The following is a 14946-nucleotide window of genomic DNA, read 5'->3' as shown; positions in this document are numbered from 1 at the left end:
ATTGTTTCATTTTAAAATACGAATTACAAAGCAACTCACCTCTGATAAACCATGTGACTGTAGTAAAAGACTGACAAGTTTGGTGTCTGTTTGAAAAATTTTATATGTCATGTGTAGCTTCTTTGCGGGTGCTTCTTCCGGAGGAGTTGCCAATGCGGAGCATCTGAATAAAAACAAATGATAGCAGAAATAAAAGGGGTCCTAAAGAAGTGTTACATGTTACATTAAATAATATTTACTACTCACTTGAATCGCAAAATAGACGTTTTGTTTCCACTTGGTCCATTTAACAGCCATTCGTTGTGTTCCGAACTTTCGTCTTTCGTTGTGCTATAAAAATACATTTTATGAATCGTTGGTTATTCTTGTAATTTAACACTTTTGAACGTAAAGTACACAGTAATTGAAACATCCGTTACGACAGGAGCGACACTCGAAAAACTTTCCCGCAAAATTATTTCTTGTCTGTGCTGTAGCGCCATCAAGTTTATCGAGTGTCGGTAAAAAAGAAATCATATCGTTCGATAAATTTGAATTAAAACTTTAGTACCGATTACGGTCGAGTTCTACTATATGTCCCCGGATAGGGTTACAGATTGATAAGTATTGCGGGAAGTATTAAAATTAAAAATAAAAGTTTTCAAATACGCATAAACTTTTATTTAAAAAGTACAAATCAACTTACCTTTCCAACGATTCCGATTTGTGCGGCTTGTGTACAAGGGGTTCCAAAGTCTCCTCGCTACTGTTTGACAATTGTGACATCCCGGGAAGACTAGAAGATGACATCAATTCTTTAGTTCGTTTTCCTTCTAATTTTTTAGTAGCCTTAATTTGGGACAGCATGATTTATCTGCAAATAAAAAGAAAAACTATTTGAAACATTTTGGTAAATCGTTTTATCAGTTTGCCTCCATTTCAATTGAAATTCTATCAACCGGTAACACCACGCTGTCAGTATCAGACGTAAATGTAATAGGAAACTTTCTCGACTGTAGCACGTAGATAATGCCAATCTCGTCAGCGACGCGTAAAAAAGATAGCACCTGCAGCTTAAACGAGAAAGTACCAAGCAAACATGTGTTCTCTCATTGTTTCGCGTCGTCATGCACATCGACAGAAACGTCGATAACTGTACGTCAACTGGTGAAAATCAGCCGGACAAACTTTTACCGTGGCGTCGCTGACATTCAATAACCGTGTTGAAAGGGAGAACCATGTATACGTATACCCATGAATAATTGATTCATTTTATTCTGGGGACTTCTTGAACTAAAAGCATCGACATAACTAGACAAGGAGCAAGATGAGTAGGGTGTAGGAAAATTTCCGAATCCAAAAATTTTCAAAAGCCTACATTGATACTATTAATAAGGGAGGAGGAATTGACTGTAAACGAAGGTTGTTATTTAATAAAGTATGAAATTTATTATAGCAGCGAGTTTACTCGTAGACATTACATCGATTTTTTCCTGTTACCCACGTTGTTAGAGGACTGTAATGTTAATAGGCAACGAATATAACCGAGACATAGCTACACCTTGACTCTTGCCAGACTTGCCAAGTTTATGTAGGTAATCGGATCAAGGTACACAAAGATTATTAAAAGACGAAAACGAGTCGAACGTTTTCATACTTATGACTGGTTGTCTGACTGCCACGGTCATGTGACCACGACATATTGTTTAGCTAATCGTAGACCGAAACATTGTATTACGTTCGAATGGCATGTATCTATGTTAATGGAATATTCAAGTCTCGTATTGATTTGATTGATCTTTGAGTATAAAAGAACCAGCCATTGCTTTATAAATGTAACTGATCATTTATTTAACGAGCCACAACGTTTCTTCGAATAAATTGCCTCCTCGGATACTTGCCGCGAAGAATGGCGATACAAGATTCGTATATAGTTCGAGATCGCTTTATTACGGACTTGAACCTGACCTTGAACGATCTCGTAAGTCGATGAACTCCTTTGAAAACCGGTTGTAACCCTGAGGGGTGAAAAAGACCGACGTCTTAAAATGCATTTTGCACCCGTTTATTGGAGATATGTGGCCTGTCGACATTAACATTTTTTGATGCTATAAATTCAATGCAGATAAGACTCGATTTGTAACGCCATTAATATGTATAGTAGGCACGGTGTAGACATTCTTTCTCTAAATTTATAGCTACAAAATCTGGCTTCCGTAGGAACGGCTATTAAAACAGAGGAGTTCCGTTGGTTTATAGAGTTTAAAAAATTGCCGGTCTGGGAATATGAAAGTATGCCAATGCGAGAACATTGAAAAGTTCAGAAACATTGACATTTGGATATCTAGGGGTTTAACATTTAGAATTATTAAAATTGACTCTAATAAAGGAAGCTTTCGTTGCCCCTGGGTATACTGAACAGAAGCCACCAAGGTCCACGGTGCGGACGCCAGGGGGGTAACCGGTGAAAACGTCTCAACAGGATTCCTCGGATTATTCCATGCATTATGTATGCAAGATACGTGGACATTAACACATTCGAGACCGACGTTGCACTGCATGCGTCCTACGCTGCCTACGCAATATAATTGACGACGCACCGCGTGTGTTCTACCCTACCTTATGCAATGAAACGAATACCTCACTCAATACCATGCGTGTAACACGCCGTGTGCGTTCTACCCTACGTGTAATACAACCGATGACACACCCTGTATGTTCTATATCTTTGTACCAATCGTTCAACAATGACAAAATAAAAAATTTACAATTTAGATGTTATTAATGTAGACAGACTAGGCTTGTACTTCAAGTTATCGCACTTCGAAACATTTGAACTCTTTTTCCTCAGAATCGTGAATCTTTAAATCGCGTTATTATTGCGGTAGTTGATCGATATATTAATCATGGAAGAGAACCATAGAAGACATAAAAAAAGAAAGAAAATTCACGTGGCAGAAGCGTGCACGTGCCCCGAGGGTTCTTACCGAAAAAGCAGAATTTGCCGTGCTGTTACGGTACCCCATGACACGTAACCGGAATGAGAAGCAGGTGACAAAGGAATGGGTCAATGCATGAGTCAGAATCCTCCGTATTTCTAATGTGTCACGCATATCAACGAGACTGTGAAATTTAATCGAACGAGATAATTTAGCGAACGTTTCGTTTCCAAAGCGAGAGAAGAAACGGAAAAAAAGAAGATTCGATATGCGATAACAGTTCTGTAGATATCAGATATCGTTCGATGCGACGAGAAAACAAAAGCGCAGGGAGGTTCTGACATATGTCAAAATTCCTAGTCTCCTTACAGACGTCTTGATGCGGTAACCCCTACAAAAATACTCGAAGAATTCTAAAAACTGATCATTGCGACCGAGAACGCGATTCGCGACAACGTATCGGAAAACAATGTGAGAACATGCACAAGAACCAATGCCAGAAATGGAAAAGCAACGAGAATGGACGAGGTTGCAATTACTCCGGAACCTACTAGGAAAAGCGCCAGAATCAGTAACAAGTGTGACCGGAAGAAGACATCGGAGGCGATATCGGTCCAGACATCGAAAATCGCGTGTTTACCCGTGGAAATCATTTACGAAATATTCTCTTATCTGTCCAACCAGGACCTTCGCGCGATCAGTCATGTGTCCAAATATTTCAAGATACTCGCTCATGACCCCTTTCTATGGAGAACTTACGAGGTAAAATTGCAAAGAAGAGAAGACTTCTAAATTCCTTGTTAACCAAAGAAATTGAACTGTTTCTGTGCGTTTAGGTGACAAGTAAGGGGCCAGATACAGACGAGGTGATCAAGGAGTTGAAAAGGATGCCACTGCTGAAGAAACTCAGCATCAGCGCCAGATCAGACTGCGACAACATACTGCGGCATATTTCGATGTCGAACAAAAGCCTGGAAGAACTGCACGTTTCTAACTGTACAGGTTCTATTCCCGTCGTCATCAGCTTTTCTTCCTTAATTAAGTTTCTTTTTCTTGTTGCCGCGAGACCGGTATCGGTAAAGCAAAGCGAGGAGAACCCTTTTTTGGCTCGGGTTCAAAAAACTCTCTGCTCTCGTCTCTTTCCTTTCGCGTCTCGTCCGATATGCGTCAGTGAAGCAGCGAAAAGGAAAGAACGACGAACGAGAAAGATACGAATGGAAAATGGAACAACACAGAGGGTTGGCAAGTTTTTGGCTGCGTGTCAAGCAAGAAAAAGAAAGCGCCGCGCTGCTGTGGTAGTATACCGTATTTCCTCTAATGGTGCATCGCGTTCCCACCCCTTCTGCACACCCATTAGGTGGTTTTCTTGCAAGTCGACAAACCGTGCCACGCAGTCATAAAAGGGGCAGAGAATTTCTATCGATTCGCGGCCCGTTTGCGTACGTTTCAGCAAATGGGATGCGCTGTTTGGCCTGGCAACCGTGTTTACCAACGAGCTTATCGCTTAATTAGTATTCCAAACACGTCCCATTGCATTCGTCCGCAGTGCAGGTGACGAAATGCTCGCGGTCGTTCTCTCTTTGAATCCTTCGATTCAATCGACAACCGATTGATGCAGTTCTTCGATTACTTTGTATCATTCGATAAGTGCTTCTTTTAAAGCTTCCGATACACATTGGTATCTAATCGAAGACGCGTGCTGAATTTCTTTTTAACTGACCGACTTCGTATAAATAAATGTATGACTCCACTTTGGATGTCCAATGGCATCGATAAAGTTTCTCTCGCTACAGGTTCCACCTCGAAATTATATCTATGCTCGGCCCACCTGATCCGGGTACTGGAGAGGTGCTGTAAGTTGCACACGATCAATATACTCGGCAGCAGATTCCGAGGTCGAAAGTTCTATCGACTGTTGGGCGACATGGGTCCACGGCTTAGGACCGTCTATGCTCCAGCCACCAGGTCACAGTTCTGCACGTTCATCAAGCACGCCCGGCTGATCAGCGAGATCGATCGCGAGAGGATCTGCTCGATGTACACGGGCGCGAAAAGTTGGGCGCCCTTGTACTACTTCGTCACTAAACAGGCTGATCGAGTGAGCACGGCCCAGATCAGCTACCTGCACAACGACATTCTGCTGATCGACGTGAATCGACCGATTCATAAGCTCTCGATCACCGAGAGAAGAGACCTCTGAAGAGATCTTCGATCGGCTCGAATCTCGCAAGAGACATCGTCCGACATACCATTCCCGAAGCGAAATAGTTCTTCGAATAAAAGTAAATCGTCTTTTCGTTTCAGTAAAAATCTATTTCTTTTTCTATCTCGGCACGCGCGTTTCGAGCAGTTTTATTACGCTCGACTATATGCTGTATGTATCTACCAATTGTATACGTGTATATTTTGCCCAGTAAAAACAAATTTCTTTTAAATTCTTCTTTGAGATCTAGCTTCTAGGAAGTTGTAATCTCAAGGCGATCTATGTGGGTCGATCCATATGCAAATGCCAGCCGACACGAGGGGTTAATTTCCGTAAGCTTTATATAGGAAAAACTTAGGTGTTCGGATCAAACGTTCGAGCTAATAATGACACGATTCAACCAATTACTTTGTATGCACGATACGATAATGAAGTTGTAGGTGTACGGTATGTTAATGCGTGACACTGATAGTCATGGCTTCTTTTATTGGCTCTCAGGGAGAGCTTCAGAAAAATTCTCCTACCTTTCCTTCTTAGAGAAATCTGTGTCTGATGCATATTTTTTTTCAGTCATCCTGTACTTGATTCGCTTCTATACACGCAAGCAAGTTGGCAAAAAGTTTCTAAAACACCCTGCCATAAAAAGAAAGTAAACTCTTGCTCACGTGTAACCTGTTCGTTGTCTATTGAATTAAATGAACCCGTTAGTGGTGCAAAAGGTTAGATTAATAGGGCTCTCGGTTTTCGACAGTTAATTAAAATCAAACTTTCCCTGGATCGCGAGACACGCGATCGTCTGTGACGAATACATCGATCGATTTCTATTACGCAAATGGTAACGAGTTCCGGTAAAATGTTCACGAGGTTGGTTCGTCGACCGTGCGGTTTCTGTTTCTACGGTCATTTGCATTCACCTATACCATAACGATATTTTACATGTAATTTGCGGATGTTCCGGTACATTTTGAGCCATGATACATCGCTCGTGAGGATGGCAATTTCTCAACATTAACTACCATAAACGCAAACTTCCGTCTATTAACACAACAACCATTTACACTGCTCTAACAATACTTCTCGAAATAGCCACCAGGGGAATCATCCTCGTTATATGGCCACCGATGGGACTGCGGTGGCAAACTAGTCTTGAAAGTGGCAATATAATGCAATGTATCATAAAATTTTATGCTTCCGTGTCTCCTAAATATATTCAGATGCAAAACAATCTCACAAAAAAATCGCTGCATTCCCGAGCGCCATATTTCTAAATTTTTTTCTCAAGAGGAAGCCAGATTTACTCCTGAGTATACGGTTTTTTATTTTTACGTCGTCAAATAATCTCGGTCTTTTTATGTACCCAAGCAGGCAATTTAATATCCTTACTTTTCATACTTTTTTCGTGCAAAAAGTACCGCGCAAGCAATATAACTAGCGTCACCTTTAAAAGTAAAATAAATAAGGGAGGAAACGCGTAGGTCGAGCATGGCACGTTTCGAGTTCCGATCGATACAGGCGTGACCCAAAAATTTCCAAAGAAAATGGGTAACGCGTGCTTAAACAGCTCGACGAGACGGTGCAATTAAGCGAAGCAACAGCTACGCGAAATTAAGTACAAGGAGGTGTGAATTACACGTTAACGATGCGATAACACGATGCTCGTTACAAAAACGAGCAACAGCAGGGAAAGTTACAACTTTTCGTTAACGCTGGAAAAGCCTGGTTTTTACCGTTCCGGTATCCAGTCATTGCGAAACACTTTCGTGCACGCATCCCGAACGAAATTGGAATTTCTGGAGCATGTCTTGTCGGTTAACCGGTATTCGAGGCTGCATTGCGCTTGCTGGCCATCGAAAGCTTGCGAGTTTGACCGATAAAGAAACGGGTAAGCGGAAAATATAGCTAGCAGAACCGACGAGATCCTCAAACTGGAACGCAATAAGATGCTGCTTTGAATGAAGAAACAGTTCTTCACGTTATACAGGGTGCTCCCCGAAATTCTCACTATTTTCTTAAATACAAAGTTACGGAAATATCTTTCGACATTTAATAATACAGTAAAATATTTAATAATAACAATAACGAAAGCTTGAAAGTGTAAAATATATTCTTTTTTTTATAGACAATTTTGTTTTAGATAAACCGAGCGAAGGTCTGTCGTACATACAGGGTGTCCGAAAATTGGTAACCACGTAGATTAAATTACCTTTATTTCTCTTATCCTGCTTCGCGAACAATTTACGGCACCACTATCGATCACACACGAAACAAACGGATCACGATTGCGAAGTAACAAGCGGGTGGTTCGAGCTCACGTGCTATCTATGTAAATGCAGCCCATCCTGATCGCACCCGCAGCGATCACGACACGCTACGATATAGACGTAATCCTCCCACTCATTCACGGGACCGCCAACAGGTATTTCCGATAGCTCCTTCGTCGAATAACAAAGTAGTCTGCAAACGTGGAACCGTGTAAACGGCCTTTGCCGGTCACTTCCTCTTTGTTAGGCCATCGACTGGCCCGGAAGCAATGGCGTAACTAGGATGTTTGTCTGGACTGGGCCAGTTTCGCTACGACTACATTTTCTAGTAGAATTGCGTAACACGCGGCGATGTAACGTGTGGCTGCACAGTATATTGCAACGCGATATCAATATTCTATTTTTTTAGACAATTTCTAGCGAAGGTCCATCCTACTTAGTTACGCCATTGTCCGGAAGTAACGAACGGTACCTGTCGGTTTGGTTACATCATCGAAACACCTTTGGATAATTAACTGTAACCGCGGTTCCGTTCGATTAATCATTTTTCACTCCCCGATCACGACTTTTCGATTCCTCCGCTGACGACACTGGACGTACGTTAAGTTCGAAAAGATGTTATGTTAGAAATCTACAAGTTCTTTCACTTATGTGCTACGTGTTCACAGTAACGAGCGACTTTCTTCTTGTTATCTTCGCTCAACAAATGATAATTTAACGGCGAAGTAAAAAAGAGCAAGTGAACTTACCGCAACGAGAGAAAAACCAAAAGTAGCCTGTTCAGTGTCATGCATTAGGTATTCCTCTGTCTAGTACGAAGAAATCTGTATTGTTCCATGTACTTCATACCCTCTAACCATTTCCAACAAGTTATTGAAATTCTGTTTACATCAGCTAGGTGGAACGCGTTACGCCACTTGCTCGTTCTTGCATGCTATGATTAAGAGAAATCATGTTTAGAGCCCTCTCCCTCTATTAGCCTGTACAATAGCTGCCCTCTATACATATAAACGATATCGTGCAGCGATCAGTGTGCTCGTTAAAATGCATTTCGAGGAGTATCGTATTTTATATCGCAATCTTCCTCGAGAAAGATGCAGTGCTCTCGTAGAGTCTAAGAAAATTCGACGTTTTGTACATAAAGTAACCTACATTCATTTATTACTCGATACGTTCAATTCGCTTGAGTCAGTGGCTGCGCGTAATTGCTTTCATTCGGTACTAAGAAAGTTGTTCAATACAGGATCGTAATAACCGCAGACGTAATACGTTTTCACTTGGTCAATCACACTTTGAGCACAAACCAGTTCTAACAATGAACGAATTAATAAATGCTCCTCATAGTATACTACTTAGCGACGAGATTAATTTATCGAAATCGCATTGTGCGCATGATCATTTCGCGATACCGAACTTCGATTAGAATCGGTTAATCGGACGAATAAATTACGTCTTTCCGTGTGTAACGTTTGGTACGAATTCAAGCCTCAAATAGTCTCGACACGATTGTCATTTTAATCGAGTAACGTAACCCGTGATCGTGAAGGGTTTCCTCGTGAGAACCCCATGCAACACTTTATGCGTTAACATGGCAAATTGTATTGCCAGCGAAATAATGGTAAACTCGAACACTTTTTGCTTCTCTAACACGAGGTTTCACGACGCCGAATTACGTTCCTTTCTGTTCTGGTAACGCTTTCGACACGATTTTCTCTTTTAACGATTGCTCGACTGTAAATCAAGATAGAGATCTCGCTACCGTGTGCAGTTCTATTAATCGCATTTCCTGTGCCGTTGGTGAAAGATACGATTATTGATAGAAACGGCACGAGTACAACGAGTTTCCTGAAAATCAACGTTATCGAGCAAACTATTCACCGATGCGTCATGAACTTAAGAAATCAGACCTTTGATATCGATTGATAGTTTGATTGTATTTCAGTTGAGCCCGGCACATCGATTCGATAACGGCAAATAAAAAAATAACTTTCATATCTGATATCTTTATATTCTCTATTCTTTCGAAAATAATAGACCTCGATATACCTAGCAATCCATCAATAAAAAAATGTCTATCTAAAAACAATAGCTCAAAGAATGGAACAAGTTTTGTGCCGCAAAATTTAGACATCGACGAGCGTGCACGCGATATCGCGTAATCGAATATTTAATGTTGGCAGCCGAATAGGTGACATCGAGCGTGCGGTAAAAACATGTTTACCCATTTGCACTGATTTTTGTTTACAAAGAAAAATACTATCTTGAAAATAGAAATTCGTAGCCTAGGATCGAATAAGTCAAATGTGTTTTATTAATAAACCAGTGAAGAACGTATCATCTTATTTTGATTTAACATTTAGGAAGACTATTAGAAGAAACCCATGTGCTAGGATGAAAATAGAAGGCATAAAAATAAACCATGCTTTCTGACGAGGAAAGCAAAGAAGCGGGTGTCAGAACTTTAACCAGACGGCATGGCATCATATAAACCGCCCCGAAAATAAAAATTAGCTCATGATCTAAATATCCTTCAAGATGGCCAAAAGTTCAAAACTGTTTGAAAAATAAGTACGTTCAATGCGTATTAAAAGTGCAATTCATTCTACTTGATACATTGCTAATTAAATAGGCAATATATAATTTTAAAAACTGAACAAAAAAAGTTCAGTTAAAACTTGACGAGTCGATAAAAATGAAAATAAAAACTAGTAAACCAAAGAAATCTAAAGGGTCCATCAACTCAGCTGAGAGGAAAAAGGATGATGCTTGTCACCCTGGCAGACGACGTGTTGGCCGCGTGCTCAGCAAACAATAAAATATATGTATTTAAATGAATTTTATAACACAACTCACCAGCAGTTGATAGGACGGTTACTTTTTATTGAACTTCTGGACGAATAAAACATTACTATCAACGATTCACTTTAAATTATATCGGGATAAAGAGAAAACTTTGACAAACCGCAGCCATACCGTATGGCAGCACGACGAAGACTGCCTCTATCAACCGAAAGTCGAACTAATGTACGGTACATCCCTGAACAAAAGTTTTAATCTTTCACTGGAAAAACTACTGCCCCGCCTATTCTTATGCCTATACAATATTCTTGCAAGATAAAAATAGTATTATGGTCATTTTCTGCAAACATACGATCGCATGCTGCTTAAAGTTTCCATTAACCAAAAGAAAGCATAAGGGACGAAATATTCCTCTATTAGATTTATTTTAAAGACGACTGGTTCTAGGTTAGGCTCTGAATCGAGGCCGGTGCAAGACGAATTTAAAGTACCCCCTAGAATTTGGTCCTTGTATTTTAAAAATCTCCATGATTAATAAAAAGTTCACTAAAAATTTTACAAAACCTTACGATTATTTATAAAATTTATAAATTAAAAAGACTATTTATATTCAATACACTATATCGCCACCTATTATATTACCATGAACTATATCAGGTTTTCAAATTCCAAAGTGTCAAAGTGTAAGCAATATAAATATGAATGCAAATTATATTAAAGAAATAATTATTTTAAGAAAAACAGTATATTATTTATCTTTCATTTTCCATAATACATAAATTTCATTATATTCTTCATATAACAATTATTTTATTTTCTTTGCATATTTATCTTCTAGTTCATGTAATTTAGAATCAAGTTCAGCCATAGAATATGTCTGAAATTTTATAATAATAATCACTGTCAGTGAAGTCATATAGTTTTTGAAGGAAAGAATGATACCTACCCTTTTTCTAACTGGTTTAAATGTTCCTTTGAGACTATTAATATCTTCTGCTTTCTGTAAAAGGTTGAAAATTAAAACAATAGCAATACTAAATACTTTATTGAATTTCATTATATTCAGCTGAAACTTTACCCAAAAATCTTTATATTCAGGTGATATGCCTTCTAAATACAGAATTCTATCTTCAATATTTTTAAGTCTTTCATATACATCTTTAGGAACAGGCCGATTTATTCCTAGAATTCTTTCGGTGGTCGAGATTCTATCATCTAATACAGATGAATAATTACTATTTGTTTGATTTGTTCCTGACATAGTAGCCTTACGCAAGGTATGCTGATCAACCATTTGTGGTCCCCATGCATTAAGTACTCTGTGCACTAAACAAATTCACATACTTTATTTTTGAATCATTAAACTATTATTATTTGAATTACCTTTGACGTGACTTTTAGAATCTTTTCGCCTAATAAGAATAGCATCAACTCTTGCACATGAATCTTCATTTTCATCACTTTGATCTCTAAAAATACAGCAAGATTACTGTGTGAATAACATAGAAAACTTATTAAAAAGCTTTTATAAACGTTCTATTGTTAACCTGTGGCAACAAAATTCTTGTACATTTACAATGTTCACTTGTTGACGTTTTCTTTCAATGAAAGAAGATATCCTATGATTCAATTCATCGGATGTGGCACGAATTTGAATAAGATTTGGATCGATTATAACTTTAGATTCTTCCTTTCCTTCTCCTTCTTCTTCCTCTTCTTCTTCACTGTTAAATACATCAGAATTTTCTGCCACAGTTTCTACTATTTCATTTGATATTGTAATTTCTTCTGATTCTTGTAAATCTCTCTTATTATTAACTGCACAAAATAAATATTTAATTTATAAGTACTTAATTTAGTTTGTTAAAGATATAAAATGGGTAACAGTTATAAGATCACAAACATGTTATCAACAATTTATTAATCTCTTATATGTAATATAAAATAATATAAAATATATATTTTCTCTAATTTTTTTAAAGTCCTACAACACATTATTGTTCAGTTTGAAACTGAAATATTTTAATTATATAAAAATATTATTTACTATTTGACCAGGCACATTCTTGATTCTCTTTCCATTGTGTTTCTTGCGTATCATATATTTCCTTCTTCCATATTGGAACTGAGGCTTTCAGTGCATTGATAGCATACTCAACAGCTTTCAATGATTCTTCCCTATGAGGAGATGAAATAGCAATAACTATACTTGCTTTAGATACAGGTACTTCACCAAGACGATGACTAATAGCTATGTGATGAACATTCCATTGAGAACGAATCTTTACACATATATTATTTATCTCCTTTAATGCCATTGTTTCATATGCTTCATATTCTAACTTTACAACCTGCAAAACAGAAATGTACATAATATGTTTAACTTTATGGTTCAAATTATTAAGAGACGGATACCTTTTTATTATCAAAATTATCACGAGTAACACCGATAAAAGTAGATATGGCTCCACAATTTGGAGATGTTACTGAATCGATTATTTCTTGAATATTTAGTTCTTCCTGCTGTAATTTAACAATATCTTTTGGAGCTGCCATTCTAACCTAAAAATTGTGTAAGTGGAATATTTTCATATAGATATGTACTATTGTTATCGATATTATAGATAAATTTAGTAAATTCGAACCTCCACTAAGTGGTGGAATCACTGCAATCTCGTCTTTTTCAGAAAGTTCTAACGTTGTATCCGAAGAAACAAATTCTTCATTCACTGCTACAATTAAAGTGTCTCGTATACTTTCCAATTTTAATTGATTGATTACTTTATCTTTTAAATCAGTATACGATAATTTCTTTGGAATAGTAATGTAACATTCTTTTTTGCCAGTTAATTCTCTTGCTTTAGCAAAAAGTAAAATCTTCACTTGTATTTCAAGAGCACTGTCACCCATTACGGAACATCTGCATATAATGATAAAATAAGTCTATAAACTACTGCGAAAGTCTTATCAAAAGAGGTATTATTACCAAGATATCGGGTTTCGTTATATAAGTAATGCATCATTCGAAATAATAGGTATTCCATTTAATGTTTGAAACAAGGTTATGTTTCCTACAGTAAGACATCAATCAGGGTACTGTCTATATTTCATTGTCGATAATACTGAATGAAATGACTACATGCATTGATATAGTGTTACTATTAAAAAAATGAATGAAGTATAGACTACTGTTTGAGCATACACAATAGTTAAATAACCTAATAAAATTATCTTTATTTTTTACAAGTCAGAAAAGTGGATAATATTAAGTTGATAGTTGGTAATTTGGGCAACAAATTTAATGAACGACGTTTTTCTCGAACGAGAATTTGATATATTGCAATAACATTCCGCGAATATTAGTCAATATTAAAATTAGTATTTTCCATTAACATCATTCTTCACACCTTCTACATCACTGGCGGTAGTGTCAGTTAAATTACGCGCTTAATCAAACTAGGACTGATGTATGTTAGAAAGAGTATACTAAAAGTTGTTATTTGTAAAACATCATATACATTCCAATAAAAAAATATTATTTATCTTCAAATTTCCAGTATATTTGAACCCTGTAAACGTGATTATGTTATAAATAACTATAACAATTTGAGAAATATAAAAACATTATTTATTTAAATTATCACCTTGCTGCGTACAACGAAGGAGTAACGATAAAATAATTCCCCCCAAAAAACATAATAAAATAGTGTTTTGATATAAGTGTAGATCGACGGGAGTACCTTGTATCATATTAAGGTCAACCGAGAAATGAGGTCAATGTAGCAAAGAATCGTACTGTTCCGCTTGCATAATATTCGAAATACAAGATCTAACATATTAGTTAAATTATCATTTTATATGTTTCTACCGAGTTACAGTCTTCATGTTAAAACCATTTTAATTCTTTGTGCATTTCGAAAAATTGCATTTATATAAATATTCATTTATTTTCGAGTTTCAGAACGCGTAGAAATCTAATCTTATCGGTATTAGAGATGAGAAACTTTACAAGACACACGACCCGTAATTTTATGAGTAATGTATTAACAGCAATACGTTGGTGTGTTAGTAAACGGCGTCCTTGGATAAGCATTTAAATGTATGCATCGTGCGTGCGGCACAATGTGCGCTCACGCTTAAGTATAGATGGACAGCCTGCTAACCCAAAGTCTAAAAGAGTGCAGGGATCTAGCTCGTTCACTTGAGTCGCCGTGGTACAAGGACAATACACGTTAAAGGAACTTATTCCTTTAACGGTTAGGTAACACTCTTAAGAACAATCTAGGTATTACAATCTACTTATATGTACATATACAGATATTATTTAGAAACGCTACTTCAACTAAACGCTGGACACGTGACGCAATAAGAAAAAAATGTCAAGATCGTTACTCAACTTGACCACTTTTAAAAGGCCAAAGTGTTTTTGGTTTTGAGTAAATGTTACACCTTAAGTTCATGGGTCAGATATGGTTCGAAACTTAACAAAATAAAAATGTTAAACAGTACACCTGCTAAAGGAAAAAGTTGCGATAGGGAAGACATTAGGAATAGAACTAAAAACATTTTGTATGCTATGCATTTGCTGACATACATACATATATACCAAGTGTAGAAGTTCAAAACGAATGTAATCGACGACGAAACACCGTGTGCGTCGCATGGAAGAGAAGTGCAATCGAGCGAGGTCGTGCGGTGATTATATACCGAGTAATACCAGTAATACCATCGCTAGAAAAATTCATGACAACGAGCACTCCGATGC

At 37.5% G+C, this 14946-nt stretch overlaps 3 protein-coding genes across 7 annotated transcripts in view; 1 reads left to right on the top strand and 2 right to left on the bottom strand.

The window, feature by feature from the left end:
* TTLL5 (Tubulin tyrosine ligase-like 5) overlaps positions 1–10788 on the bottom strand; it is a 30287-nt gene extending 19499 nt beyond the window's left edge. Inside the window, exons 1-5 of one of the 3 annotated variants that reach the window (XM_076536738.1) lie at positions 10236–10787; positions 8132–8316; positions 686–853; positions 247–330; positions 40–163 (exon numbers count right to left, since the gene is read on the bottom strand). In XM_076536738.1, the coding sequence (XP_076392853.1) occupies positions 40–163; positions 247–330; positions 686–846 (369 nt within the window). In that variant the 5' untranslated portion in view covers positions 847–853; positions 8132–8316; positions 10236–10787. Of the gene's footprint in view, positions 1–39; positions 164–246; positions 331–685; positions 854–8131; positions 8317–10235 lie in introns of all 3 variants that reach the window. The other 2 variants (XM_012294731.2, XM_012294730.2) reach the window with 2 other exon arrangements.
* Positions 852–5353, top strand: LOC105663744 (uncharacterized). Of its 2 annotated transcripts, none has more exons than XM_076536755.1 (3): positions 852–3680; positions 3755–3914; positions 4712–5353. In XM_076536755.1, the coding sequence occupies exons 1-3, from the start codon at positions 3438–3440 to the stop codon at positions 5116–5118; spliced, it is 810 nt and encodes a 269-aa protein (XP_076392870.1). In that variant the 5' UTR covers positions 852–3437; the 3' UTR covers positions 5119–5353. The 2 variants fall into 2 exon arrangements, with proteins under 2 accessions (XP_076392870.1, XP_076392869.1); XM_076536754.1 differs by having other exon boundaries at positions 3755–3920.
* Positions 10789–10907: 119 nt separating the features above from the next.
* Mocs2B (Molybdenum cofactor synthesis 2B) lies at positions 10908–12965 on the bottom strand. Of its 2 annotated transcripts, XM_012294726.2 has the most exons (8): positions 12827–12965; positions 12597–12743; positions 12229–12532; positions 11729–11999; positions 11565–11650; positions 11260–11507; positions 11128–11181; positions 10908–11058 (listed from the first exon to the last, which is right to left on the bottom strand). In XM_012294726.2, exons 2-8 carry the CDS (start codon positions 12735–12737, stop codon positions 10987–10989), a joined length of 1176 nt encoding a protein of 391 aa, XP_012150116.2. In that variant the 5' UTR covers positions 12738–12743; positions 12827–12965; the 3' UTR covers positions 10908–10986. The 2 variants fall into 2 exon arrangements, with proteins under 2 accessions (XP_012150116.2, XP_076392865.1); XM_076536750.1 differs by having other exon boundaries at positions 11128–11507.
* Positions 12966–14946: the final 1981 nt, after the last annotated feature.

Source organism: Megachile rotundata, chromosome 10, assembly GCF_050947335.1.
Source record: "Megachile rotundata isolate GNS110a chromosome 10, iyMegRotu1, whole genome shotgun sequence".
NCBI classification, from domain to species: domain Eukaryota; kingdom Metazoa; phylum Arthropoda; class Insecta; order Hymenoptera; family Megachilidae; genus Megachile; species Megachile rotundata.
The sequence above is the reverse complement of the archived record's forward strand: the minus strand, read 5'-3'. Positions and strand labels throughout refer to the sequence as shown.